Genomic DNA, 12,908 nt, shown 5'->3' on the forward strand with positions numbered 1-12,908 from the left:
CTAAAAGGTTCACATATTGTGTGATCCCATTTATGTGAAATATCCAGAAGAGGCAAATCTATAGCGACAGAAAGTAGATTATTTGGTTACCAAGGGGGAAAGGGAGCAGGAAGGGATAAATTGGGAGATTGAGATTTGCAGATACTAACTATTTTATACAAAATAGATCAACAACAAGGTCCAACTGTATAGCACAGGGAACTATATTCAATTTGTGTAGAACCTATAACAAAAAAGAATATGAAAAGGAATATATGTATGTATATGTATGACTGAAACATGCTGTATATCAGAAACGGACACAACATTATAAACTGACTATACTTCAATTTAAAAAAAGGAATGTAGATTAGTGGTGGCCAGAGGCTGAGAGTGGGGGAAAGGAGAGTGACTACTAATGGGGACTGGGTTTATCTTGGAGTAATAAAAATATTTTGAGATTAGATAGAAGTGGTGGTTGCACAACACTGTGAATATACTAAATGCTGGGGAAATTGTTCATCTTAAATGGTTAATTTTATGTTATGTGAATTTCACCACAATTAAAAAAAAACTTCACCTGTTTCCTTTTTTTTTACTTTCTTTAATGTAATGACTAGAAAATTGAAATGTGACTCACTTCAAATTGCCTTTGGACGCGGTTGGTTTAGCCCACTGTGCCTTCAGGGGAATCAGATCACAGCTGCATCCTCTGTCCAGCAGGTGAAAACTCCCAGGATTGTGGCTGACCCAGAGCAGGGCAGGGAGGAGTTGTTGTCCTGGGGGCTGAGGTGGGGATGGGAGCTGTGACCAGGGGGCTTTTGATTCATTTTTCGGATCAATATGACCTTGCTCTCCCTGGCTGGCCTGAGAAGCGGAGGATGGAGATTGGTGCCAAACTCTGAACCATCTTGAACTTTTGACTGCCTGAATTTCAAAGACCTGGAGACTTTCCTGTTGCTTGGTGGTTTGGTAGTTTGCACTGCCAGCACTCCTGGCAGACAGGGAGGTGTCACCTGGGAGTAGGTTTAGGATGAGATGACAGACGAAACAGAAAAGGAGGGGCATGGATTGGAGGAGACAGATGAGGCAGGAGATAACTCCAGTCCAGGTGGGAGGGGCATGTCCTCACCTTCCCAGGGTTGATTGGAGGGAAACCAACTGGGTGTGGAGTCAAGGTCTATGCTTTTCCCGCTATGGGACCTTGGGCAACTGATCGACCTCAGCTGGCTTGGTTGCTGGTTCCTCCTGAGCCATCTGCTCCGTTCTGAGTAGTCGTTAGAAAATTCTTTCGAATAGAGAGGGCAGGCATTTCCATGCGGGATGTCCCGCGGGTCTTACCTTGGAGCAGGAGGAAGGGGTGCTCTTCTGCCCTCTTTTGGCTTCACCAACTCCGCGTTCCCGGACCAGTTAGTTACAGCGATCACGTACTTGACCATTCGCCGCCTGGCCTCTAGGTGGCGCTGCCTACCTGCCCGGTGCGCCTTGACTGGTCCAGTCTGTGCAACCTCAGCTCAACCAATGCCCCGGGGCCCTCCTGGGGACCGGGAGCTGGGGGATATGTCCTTGAACAAGGCCCAGGCCTTGGTTTTGGGGGGCACTGAGTCTCATTTGGTAGTCCAATGGATTGATTATTATAATGTGGTCTTTGATCAGCCTGGGAGATCTGGAGCTCAGAGAAAGCCCTTTTTGCAGAAGGCATCTGCAGGCCTTTACAAACGGTTTCCTGATTACAAAAGCGATCTTGTTTTTTTTTTTTTTTTTTTGGCAGGGGAGGGGGAGGTAATTAGGTTTGTTTGTTTATTTATTTATTTATTTATTATTTTTTTTTTTAGACAACAAATTACTCGTACTTTTTTATGATGTGAAAGGGAGAAACTAAACCTCCACATTCTTCTTTTATTTTTTTACCTGTATATAGTTAAGGTGTATAACGCGATGTGCGGTATACATACACACAGTGAGATAATTATTACAGTCCAGCTGATGAACATATCCATCTCCTCACATTATTATCATTTTTGGGGTATGGTGAGAACACCTGAGTTTATTTATTTTTTAATGGAGGTACCAGGGATGAACCCAGGACCTCCTGCATGCTAAGCAAACACTTTACTGAGCTATACCCTCCCCACGATTGTGTGTTTTTGTAGAATTAATTAAGTACAGCACCAAAGTCTACCCAGCTCTCCTTCCCCACCCTCTTCAGAGGTAAACATCATGATCCACAGCTGGCAGTGTATATCTCCAGATCATTTTCTCCTGAGCAAATGGAATCTTGTAGGTTATCTTCTGGGTGGAGAAGCCTTTCTGAGAGCTGGAGCAGGGTGGGCAAGAGGGAGGTGGTGGGGAGAAGCCAGACTGGGTGCAGTGGGGTGGGAGGTGGGGAGGGTGGCTGGAACTCTGGGCAGCTTGCAGAAGCTGGAAGAAAGGCCTGGAGCAGAGTCTCCTTCAGTCTTGGGTGGGCACCAACTCTACCGACAACTGCATTTCAGACTTCTTAACTCCTAAACTGAGAGAATAAATTGCTGGTGTTTTAAGGCAACCAGCCTGTGGTAATTTGTTTTGGCAGCCCTAATAGGACCACTATTTTCTTTAATATTTTAAAAACCGTCACTTTTTCTTTTAAAAATTTAAATATTTCATCACTACTCAGTGCTGGTATCTGGAAGATACTGTCTTTGCTGTGCTGGTGTGTATTTCTCAAATGCATGGTGAAATTAATGCAGTCTTCCTGCTGAGGGTCCTCTCCCCATCCACCTCCTGGTTGCTTCCCTAAAATCAGATCTTTACCCCAGTGCTGCTCAGAGTTTCCGAGGAGCCAGCAGTCCCCGTAGTTGGGGCGCTCCCATTGGCACCCATGTACAGATCTGGTTCTCCCGTGAACCCTCAAACTGGGTATTGTCACCTATCCACACCCTCCACCATAGCTGAAGGAGATTGGTATACATCACCCCAAATATGCTGCTTCAGCATAAGGGTTATTTTGAGCTGAAGGCATTGAGTATCAACAAATGCAGGAAGAGTTCTCTGCCCTCCTCTTTTCTGCCTAAAAGCAAGGCATGAATTTCCCCTGAAGGTGACATAAAGTTCTCTTTGTGAAGGTGTCCCCTCCTTCCCTTGTACCAGGAAGAGGAGAGTGACTCTCACCACTGGAGACAGAAAGTCGGCACTGAGATGAGTCTGCATAAACAAATCTTACTAAAATAACCCTTAGCTTCCATTAGTTTCCCTCATATATTTCCTAGTCACTTTCCCACAATTTATTGTCCCTTGAAACTCAAACCACATTTCCTTTGTTAACATGGTATATAAACATGTATGACTGAGACATTATGCTGTACACCAGAAATTGACACAACACTGTAAACTGACTATAGTTAAATAATAAAGAAAAAATGGTATATAAGACCCTGAGTCTAATTGCTTTTTTGAATTTCATTACTTTTCTGTGAATACATTTAAATATTAATAAAAAATATGTGCCTTTTCTCCCATTAATCTGTTATTTGTTAATTTAATTCACAGGCCCTAAGTACTGAATCTAAGAGGGTAGAGGAAAAGTTTTACTTCCCCAACAGTGGTGGGTTCCCATTTTACAGACAGGATGTTGAGGCTCAGGTAGCAATTGGAGGCTATGGTTTCTAGGGAAGGGGCAGTGATTCCTTGAAGCCCCAAGGACACATCTGAAATGGAGCCTGGGTCTCTTGGATCTCTATGCCCATGAAGGGAGCTGTCCGGGCATGTGCACAGCATACCTGTCTCTCAGTTTCCATTTCCTTTGCCCTTTCGTCAACCTTCCATATGATGCAGCTCAGATCAGGAACTCGAGGGATGTGAGACCTGCGTCTAAGCCAAGCCCCCTTCTGCCTCTTAATTCCCTAATCCCCACCCCCAACTTTGTGTTTCCTGGGCAACTTACACTTGCTCCAGCTTAAAGGTGAGGGCTATGGAGGAGGTCTAGCCCCCCCGGCACTCAGCCACAGGCTTGACCTTTGGGTCCAGAGATGTGGGGGCTCAGGCAGTGGGCTTTGTTCCCTTCTGAACAGGTGGCTGCAGCTTCCCTGGCTCCTGAGGGAACTGCATACATCCACCTGTTCCTTGAATAGCCCCAGCACTAAGGGAGGGGGAACTTTGCCAGGGGTCAGCCCTGCCTTGGGCAGGCAGCTGGTCTAGGAGTCTGTGGGGGTTGTGACTTGGGAAGTTGCCTGGTTAGGAAGTTAAAACTCTCTTTAGTTTCTTACTGGACTGATCCTTTCCTTGGTGCCACATTTATAGGAGGGACTCTGCCCACCCTGCTTTTTGGAGTCCCTCAGCCTCCTCCAACTGAGGTGAGCTCAAGGCTTGGGGTCTGGAGCAAGACCTTTTGGAACTTTCTGCTTTGATGCTATGGTAGTAATGGCCTTAGTAAATAATAGCTCACTATGGACCACATGCTGTTTATTCTGAGAACAGCAGTTCTCACAGGGGTCCAGAAACTTGGGGGCTGCTGGGACCATTTCAGGGGGTCCATAAGACTGAAATGTTTTTATAATAATGTTAAGATGTCCTTGGCCTTTATCATTTTCATGCTCTCACACGTATATGATAGAGTTTCCAGGGGAGATTGGATATTGTAATAGGTGGAATGCAGAATCGGACATGAGAATCCAGCTGCCTTCTGTTAAGCCGACATTAATGAAATGCAAAAATGTAAAACAATGTTTCTCTTTTTTTGAAATTTGTTTTGGAAAATGTGGTTTTAAATTAAAAATATTCATTATCATTAGTAAGTTTATTGTTGATTGTGATTTAAAGACTAGTGAATAGTTTTAAAAAGTCTTAGTTTTAATGTCTAAATGGCAAATAGCAGTAGCTATAACTCATATAAACAGATGTGCTCTGAGGTCCTCAATATATTTATTTTTTATTTTTTTCTTTCTCAGTATGTATTTTTAAGAATGTAAAGGGGTGCTGAGAACAAAACATTTTAAAACTGCTGATGTGGAACAGGGCCCAATCCAGCCCCCTGGCTAGTTTTTTTTTGGAGGAGGGGAAGCCTGCCTGTTTTTATAAAGTTTTATTGGAACATGGCTATACCCACTTATTTATATAAGGCTGCTTTCCTGATGCAATGTCCAGAGTTGGAGAGTTGAGACAAAGACCCTCTGGGCTACAAGACTGAAAATATTTACTCTCTGCTCCTTTAAGAAACGGTTTGCTGACGACTGATGTAAAATAATGCATTTAATCATCATAAATGGTTCTAATACTGTTCCTCTCTTACCGATGGGAAAACAGGCATAGAGAGGTTAAGTTACATTCCTAAGGTCACACAGCCAGTGAGACTGGAGCTGAGCCAAGCCCCTAGGTCAAATGGCTGACCTAAAAGTTGGGGTGTGGTGGATACCTTTGGTGAGTGTCCCCCTGCCAGGATCCCTGGAGCGCTGCCTACTAAGCTCTGTGGCAGGTGGAGCTTGTCTGCAGGGCTGGGAGCAACACCCAGACATTGCAAAGAGTGCTGGCTAGAGAAGTTAAAGCTTTCTCATTCTTAGCCACTTTCAAACCGCCTCCTTCCTGGGTCCCCCCAGAGAGACCTGGGGAGAATTTTGCAGAGAATATAAGGATCACTCCAATCCAGAAGCCCTTTGATTCAACTTTTTTTTTATTTTTTTTTTCTTTTTGAATGTCATGCAATAATTCACAGTCCCAAGCCCACAGTTTTCAAACAAGGTAGGAAAAAGGAAAAAAGAAGCAAAGGAAATCGGTGGTGGTGTTTTTTTTTTTTCTTTTTTCTTTTGTTATTTCAAGCAGGACCAAATGTCAGAAAAAATGCTTCTTTTTCTCAATCATTAATTTTTTTGTCCTTTTTAAAATTGTTTATTATTTTTTTAAATTGATTTCTGCAGGCAGTAATAGTAGGGTTTGGTATAACCAGCAAGCACTCCTGGGTGTGTCTGAGAACGTGTGTGGGGTATGAGTGTGTCTGGTGGAGGTCTGTGTGGGACGCTCGGTTTCCGCTTCGCTTCCGGCTTCTCGCCACACACGGGCCACCAGCTCGCGTTCACCAGGGGAAGGAAAGATTCAATTGAGATGATAAAACTCATCAATAGAAGCAATTTGTTATTCTCCCCGTTTTTCTTTTAAAAATGTTTTTTTTTAATTTCCATTTTCCCCAAGGTTCTCCAAAAATGGCTGAGTTAATTCGAATCCCTTGGCTGTGTGGTTTGTCTGCCCCCGAGGGCCCCCCCGACGTGGGGGATCGGGGCTGGGTGGCGGGCGCCGTCGCTGCCCAGGAGCGGCTGAGGGTCTTTGCGGGACACCCTGGTGTGTCCCGGCCCTGGGGACTCCCTCCAGAGTCCGGGGTCGTCCGGCTGGTCCTCTCCTGGGCCTCCCCCGTGTGCTGGGCAGGTGGCAGCGAGGTGGCCCCGCGGCCGGTGCGGCTCCTCCCCGGGGGGCGTGTGCGTGGGGTGCATGGGGGGGGCCGGGCGGATGCGGGCGCCACCTCGCCCGGGCTTAGCACCAGTCGTCGTCGTCGGTCTCGCTGTAGGCTTCGTGCAGGCCTTTCCGGGAGCCCGGCCCGCGGGGCCTGGCCAGTCCGTGGGCCGGGTAGTAGCCGTTGGGAAGTCGCCGGCCGTGCCGGGAAGGAGAGGCGCAGGCCGGGCCCGCGGCCCGGGGAGTCCTGGGCGAGCACGCGTGGCGCGCCGGGGACAGCGCGTCGTAGGCGGCGGCCCGGGGCTCCTCGCCGCCGCCGCTGCCGCCGCCCGGGCCGTCTGGCTCGCCGTAGTCGGAGCCCCGGTAGTAACCGTGGTGCCGGGGGCCCGGGGGTCCCTCGGCCGCGTGCGCGCTGGACGCCGGCCACCGCGCCCCGCCGTGGCGACACGCCCGGGGGGACTCGCTCCGGGCCAGACCCAGGACCCGCCGCTCCATCGCGGGCGAGCGGCTGCTGCCGTGGCCCCCCGTGGGCGGCCGCTCCCCGGCCAGAGGCTCGGCCGCGGGGCCCGGGTACCTCCGCGGGCCGCTGGGGGCCGCCCGGCCCGGCCGCGCCGCCGGCTGCTGCTGCTGCTGCTGCTGCTGCTGCTGCTGCTGCTGCTGCGGGGGCCCCGAGCCGCCGGCCTTACGGATCACGGGGGAATAGGACACGTGTGGCCGGGGGGTGGAGGGGGTCTGGGGGAGCTGGCGGCGTCCCCGCCGTGGAGTGCTGGTACCAGATGTTGAGGGGGCTGGGCTTCCACTTACGGAACTACTGCCCTACACGAAAATTGAAACAAAGGAAATCAAAAAAAAAGATACAACAAAATCAACCAGAAGGAGACAGGAGGAGACACAGAGGACGGGAGGGTGGGGGGCGGGGCGAAGGAAAATCAGAGGAGAACAGGAGAGGAACCAGGAGGAGGAGGAAAGGGGGACACAGGACATTTGAATGGAAAAAAAGGAGAAAAGCAACAGCCACGAGAGGAGGAGGAGTAGGAGGGGAGGAGGGGGAGAGGAGGGAGGAGGAGGAGTGAGAGACAAGGAGGGAGGGGGAAATCGAAAACCAACACAACAAAGTGAAAAGAGAAATGAGAAATGGAGTTTTGTAAGTTTCGGGGTTAAAATAGCAGAAGTTTCAAAAATTACTCACAGGCGTCCAGAGGACAGAAATCATAATCGAAACAAAAAACGGAAGCCGGGTTAAAGGAAAGCAAAAGGCAGCAGGCAGCCAGCGTGGGCGTGAGTCGTAAAGACCACGCTGGCCATAAACTCAAACGTGATCCACAACCAAAGAGGAAGCAGCTGCAGGCAGGGAGCAGGTGGCAGGGGGGCAGGGGGGCTGGGGGGCTGGGGGGGCAGAGTGGGGAGCCAGAGTGGCAGGGGGCAGTGTCCCCCCACTGCTGGAGCCCCCCCACAGGTCGGGGAGCCCAGTGGTGGGCAGGGTCAGAGGTCACAGCAGAAGTGGGGACCCTGCCCATAGTGGCTGTGGGTGTAGGTCCCCCCACCTCTCCCCGACCCCATGGGCTCAGGTCAGGGGTGCCTCCTGCCACACCCACCTGCCGGTGTGCCATGTGCTCTCGGCCCTCACTGGGTGAGCGGGACCAGCGCTGGTCCCGGGCCCGGGCCCGGCCATGGTCAGGCCGCTCCTGACCATAGTGCTCCTTGTCGGGGGGTGGTGGGTGGTGGTGGTGGTGATGGTGGTGGTGCTGCCGATGCTTCCGGTCCTTGGGCCGGCCCCGCTCCTGGTCTCTTTCCTTTGATGGCAGGTCCCCAGACTGGGTGGTCATGCTCAGGTCTGTCCCCAAGCCTGGGCCGGATGGAGTCAGACAGACAGACAGCTGTGAGGGAGGGGTGGCATGGGATGTGCACAAGGGAGGCCACTAAGGGAGTCTGCAGGCCCTAGAGAGAGATTCCTTCCCTGGGACCAAGGACAGCCTGGTGGGTATTGCGAGGGGGGACCGGTCCCCAGGCTCCAAGCAGCTCGGTCCCTGTGATCCTGTCCAGGCCTTTCCTTCCTCTCTCCCTCAGTATCTATCCTGCTTTGCCTCCTCCTCGCATCTCCCCTCCTCTGTCCCCTTATACAGCCTCCTGTGCCTGGGCCCTGCAGGGCGACCCACCTGTGTCCACGTCCGTGTAGCGGCCCAAGGAGCGCTCAGAGGCGCGGTGGCTGCGGTCTCTGCGCCGCTGGTGGTGCCGCTGATTCTCCTCGGGCGGCACCCTCTCCAGGGAGTAGTCATCTAGGCGCCGGGCCTTGGGGCCCAGCACGGAGGCCGAGCGCTTCATGGGGCTGGTGTCCGAGATGGTCTGGGGGGGACAGGCCGGCAGGCCGGGGTCAGCGGCTGGCACCAAGCAGTACCAGTCTGTCCTGCCCCAATGGCCATCAGTGACCGGGTTGTAACCATCCAGGGGTGGGGTCCGGGGGGCTGTGGGCCTCAGCTCCTGACCAACCAGGGTCCCAGGACTCCTCTGTCCCTTCCCAGGCTCCTCCTGGGTTCTGGCTGTGAGTCCCCATCTCTCTACCTCCTGCCAGGACGGGCAGGCCAGCTGAAGAGCAGAGCTTCCCCATCCAGAGTGCAAACCTGGAGCCTTGGGCACCAGGCAGCACAGGCCTGCCCTCGCCCTGCATGTGTGAGGAGCATCGCTGTCAGGCTGACAGGCCCAGGCCCAGGGCCAGGCACCCAGCACTCCAGCTCACTGTCCTCCTTGGCCAGCTGGGCCTGGACTTACTGCCCACCTGAGTCTGGCTTCTGTAAGGAGCCCTTGAGGGGCTGCCCTGGCATCTGAGACCCTGGGGGAACTGCCCTTTGCCTCCTTGGCCTTCATTCTGGGAGCCCACATGTGCTGCACCCCCAGGTCAAGCCCTGGAGAGAGGGGGCCTGTGGTTCTCTGCAGCTGAGAGAGGAGAGGAGGAAGACGGGGCAGATGTCTCCCAGGGCCTGGCCCAGTGGAGGGGCCGGCGGCACTGCCTGAGGCAGGAGTTTCAAGGGACACGGGGCTGCAGGACCAGAGGTTCAGGGGTGCTGTCAGGGGAAAGAGCCCCCTGAGAAACAGTGGGCCAAGCAGGGCTGCAGGTCAGGCTTCTTGGAACAATGGAGCCTCTGGCTTGGGGGCTCTGATGAGAAGAGGGTGGTGGAGAGGGAGGGAGGAGGGGAGTGGGGCAGGGTGAACCCCCCAGGTCACACATGGGGCACACAGAGAACACAACACATGAGGATGGGGCTCCACGGGGTGGGGAGTGTGTGCAGTCTTGCAAAGAAAGGGTGGGGTCCGAGAACAGGGAGAGATGACAGGACTCCCACGAGGGGGGGTGGGCGGGAAGAGGGGGCCGGAGCCCAGCTGGGTGGCGGGCAGGCGAGGTACATACACTGAGGTTATTCCCACGTGGCCGGCCCCTTCTCCTCTGTCACAGCCCCACGGGATGGTGCACACAGAAAAAACAGAAAGAAGGAAATAAATATAAAAGCCAAGAGGGAGTGGAGAGGTGGACCATGGAGGAGATGCCAGGGTGGGGGAGGGGAACCAGAGGGTGGGGAGAGACGTTAAAGTCCCCAGTGCGTGGGTGACCCCAGACCCAGCCGGCCATCCTCCCATGGGCACAGAGGAGACAGACAAGAGACACCACAGACAGATGGCAGAGGCACGAGACTGACAGATGGGACGGCATGGCCGCAGGCCCCTGGCCCTGGGCTCTGCTTCATGCAATGCGCCCCAGCCCTGGCTCTGCTGACACTTGAAGCTTGGCGGCAGGGAGTGGCCATCAGCTGGCTGGTCCCACCCCTCTCCTGGGGCCCAGCAGCTCAGTCCTGATGTATGGGGGGGATGGGGCCCGTCAGGACGGGGCTGGGCAGCCACATGCAGGCTGGTTGCCTCCCACCCAAGTTCCCAGCAGCCAGAGGCCAGGCCCCTGGGTGACTCTGGCCGGGCCAGCACAGCACAGCCCTCCCCCGTGCAGACGTCACGGCACAGCACACAGGCAGCCTGCCACAGTCAGACATGCTGCCCCGCCTCTCAGGCGGGTGGGCAGCCAGCCATGCTTCTGGCCCCTCTGTCCCCGTGGGCTTGGGGCAGTGGGACCTTTCCCACCCCTGACCCAGCCCTGCAGCTGGATAAAGCAGCCACACAGACACACGTCAGGCACACACCTGCTCCTCCCCAGCAGCCCCCACAGAGACCAGACAGAGAGACGAACCCCCAGGCCCAACCCAGACGCTGCTAGCAGGTCCTAGGACCTGCCACGTTCCCCAGAGCGTGCCTGTGTGCGTGTATATACGTGTTTTCTTGATCGCAGCTCTCACCTGGGCCTGACACGTAGCCTCCCATCCCCATCCACGACTCCCACATGTGTCCTCTGCGTCCTCCCGCCTCAGCACCCCCAAACAGAGCAGAGACAAACCAGTTGGCAGTGGCCACAATACCCGACCCTGGGAGAACCTCGGCCCCTCTCAGCCCTCCAGGGCCTCCAGGTGCGGCCTGTAGGGGCAGTGAAGCCTGGATGCTGCTGCCGAGGGTGCAGGAGGCCCTGCCCAAGCCGGGTTCCCTGGGCTGCTGGGGAAGCCGGGACTCCAGAGGCCCAAGCTGGCCCCCAGGGTGGCGGGTAAAAGCCCTCACCTGGTTCTCCGCGGGGAGGCGGGGCATGGAGGCAGCTCGGGCCTGGCCTTCCATGGGGAGGTAGTGCTCACTGTCAGAGTAGCCGTCTCTGCCCATCTCTCGCATCTCCACGGACTGCGGGGCAGATGGCGAGGCTGGGTGAGCCCCGGAGCTTGACGCGTGGACCCCAGGGGTGGCCTGGTGTGTGTGGAGCTGCGGGTGGGGGGCCCAGACTCCTCCCTCTTGTACTGCTCGGGCCTGGGAGCCATGGGGGCAGTGGCGGGACAGAGGCACCTGAGAGTTGGGCTGGCTATTGGGCATGTCAGTCGGGGGTCCCCGCTCTGGGCTCCATGTGCCCGTCTTCTGGAACATCTCCTGGGCTCGCTGGGTCACCCAGGAGGGGCTCTCCTTCAGGCCGCCTTCGTGAGCCATCCTGTGTGGGGCACACAGAGCAGCACGGTGATAGGTACTCGGGGGGCTTTCACACCTGGGACTGGCACCCCCGTTCCCCACCTCCTGGCCAGAGGCACACTCACAGGCCTCCTCCTGGGTCCAGCTGGGTGGAAGGGAGGGCGTTCTGGCTGGGCCCCCCTTCCTGCGTTGGAGATGGGGGCTCCATGCGCTGGAACATGAGAGGTGTCCGGTTCTGGGGAAGCAGAGAGCAGCGTGTGTGCACAGGGTTGGGGGCGAAGGGGACAGGTGGAGGAGGGTGCGCTCGAGACTCAGGCTCTGGTCAAGGCTGCAGCGGGGAGGCTATGGAGGGTACACGCAGCCCACCCCTGGGGTGAAACCTCAGAAGTCATTCTTGACATCCACACCCCTGCTGTAAAACACACACACACTCTCAGGTCTGAGCCATCAGCCAGTCATCTTGACTCTTCCTTCCAAATCCATCCATAACTGTATCACTTCTCACCCCTCCAGGATCCCCATCCCGCCTCATCATCTCCGGCCTGGACCAGGGCAGTGGCCTCCTCCCAGGTCTCCCAGATCTGGCCATTACTCTGGATGGCCACCAGAGGGCACTTGTGGTACTCACTTCCCTCTACTGAGGGAGCTCCCGCCTCACTCTGAGCAAAGTCAAAGGCCCACAAGGCCCTGCATAATCCGCTTGGTCACCTCCCCACCTTTGACTCCTTTCACTGCCCCTCTTGCTCACTTGCCATACTGATTCCTTGCTGTTCCTCAAACTCAAACTCATGGTCCGGACTCAGGGCCTTTGCACTGGCTGTTCCCTCTGCCTGAAACTCTTCCCCCAGGTATCTGCTTGGCTCATTCCTTCTCATTTTCCCTTCAAGTCTTTCCTCAGGTGTCACTCCCTCAGCAAGGCCTCCTCGACTACCCCTTTCAAATCATATTCCCTCTGCCACAGCCCACCCCTCCCGCCCACTTCTTCCCATGACACTTAACTATTTTCTGCAACTCTATATAATTTAGTCATCTGTCATTGTTGGCATTTCCCCAACTGAAATGTCTGCTCTGCAGGGATTCTGGTCTGTTTCGCTCACAGATGCACCTCCAGGGCTGAGAACAGTGCCCAGCACACAGTTGGTGCCCAGTAAGTGTTGGTGGCATAGATGAATTAATCCAGGATTTATCTCCTTGGCACTGCCTGACTCTCTGGTGACCTGTGGTGGACTCTGGCCATACCCCACTGTTCTGGTTGGTCCTCGTGGCCTCCCAGTTGTTTCCCAGCCTGGGAGTCCCCAGGGCCATGGACCCGGGAGGGGAGGGCTGCCAGGGCTGGGCCGTACCTGCTCTTCACGCATGGCCTGCAGCTTCTTGGCCTTGCTCTGCCGGTAGTACTCCATGATCATCATGGCTGCGTAGATCTTCCCCACTGTCAGGTCCGTGGCTAGGGGCACAGGGTGAGCTCAGGGTGGGCAGGG

The 12,908-nt window shown here is 54.7% G+C and overlaps 1 protein-coding gene across 6 annotated transcripts in view; it reads right to left on the minus strand.

Moving 5' to 3' along the window:
* Nucleotides 1–5,679: 5,679 nt before the first annotated feature.
* Nucleotides 5,680–12,908, minus strand: part of CACNA1A (calcium voltage-gated channel subunit alpha1 A) — a 206,576-nt gene continuing 199,347 nt past the window's right edge. For 3 of the 6 annotated variants that reach the window (XM_064479894.1, XM_064479892.1, XM_064479893.1), the window contains 8 exons: nucleotides 12,774–12,874; nucleotides 11,556–11,665; nucleotides 11,314–11,452; nucleotides 11,041–11,154; nucleotides 9,797–9,832; nucleotides 8,550–8,736; nucleotides 7,989–8,239; nucleotides 5,680–7,209 (listed from right to left, as the gene is read on the minus strand). In XM_064479894.1, the coding sequence (XP_064335964.1) occupies nucleotides 6,475–7,209; nucleotides 7,989–8,239; nucleotides 8,550–8,736; nucleotides 9,797–9,832; nucleotides 11,041–11,154; nucleotides 11,314–11,452; nucleotides 11,556–11,665; nucleotides 12,774–12,874 (1,673 nt within the window). In that variant the 3' untranslated portion in view covers nucleotides 5,680–6,474. The remainder of the gene's footprint in view (nucleotides 7,210–7,988; nucleotides 8,240–8,549; nucleotides 8,737–9,796; nucleotides 9,833–11,040; nucleotides 11,155–11,313; nucleotides 11,453–11,555; nucleotides 11,666–12,773; nucleotides 12,875–12,908) is intronic. The other 3 variants (XM_064479896.1, XM_064479895.1, XM_064479897.1) reach the window with 2 other exon arrangements.

This window comes from Camelus dromedarius, chromosome 27 (assembly GCF_036321535.1).
Source record: "Camelus dromedarius isolate mCamDro1 chromosome 27, mCamDro1.pat, whole genome shotgun sequence".
In the NCBI taxonomy this organism is placed as follows: domain Eukaryota; kingdom Metazoa; phylum Chordata; class Mammalia; order Artiodactyla; family Camelidae; genus Camelus; species Camelus dromedarius.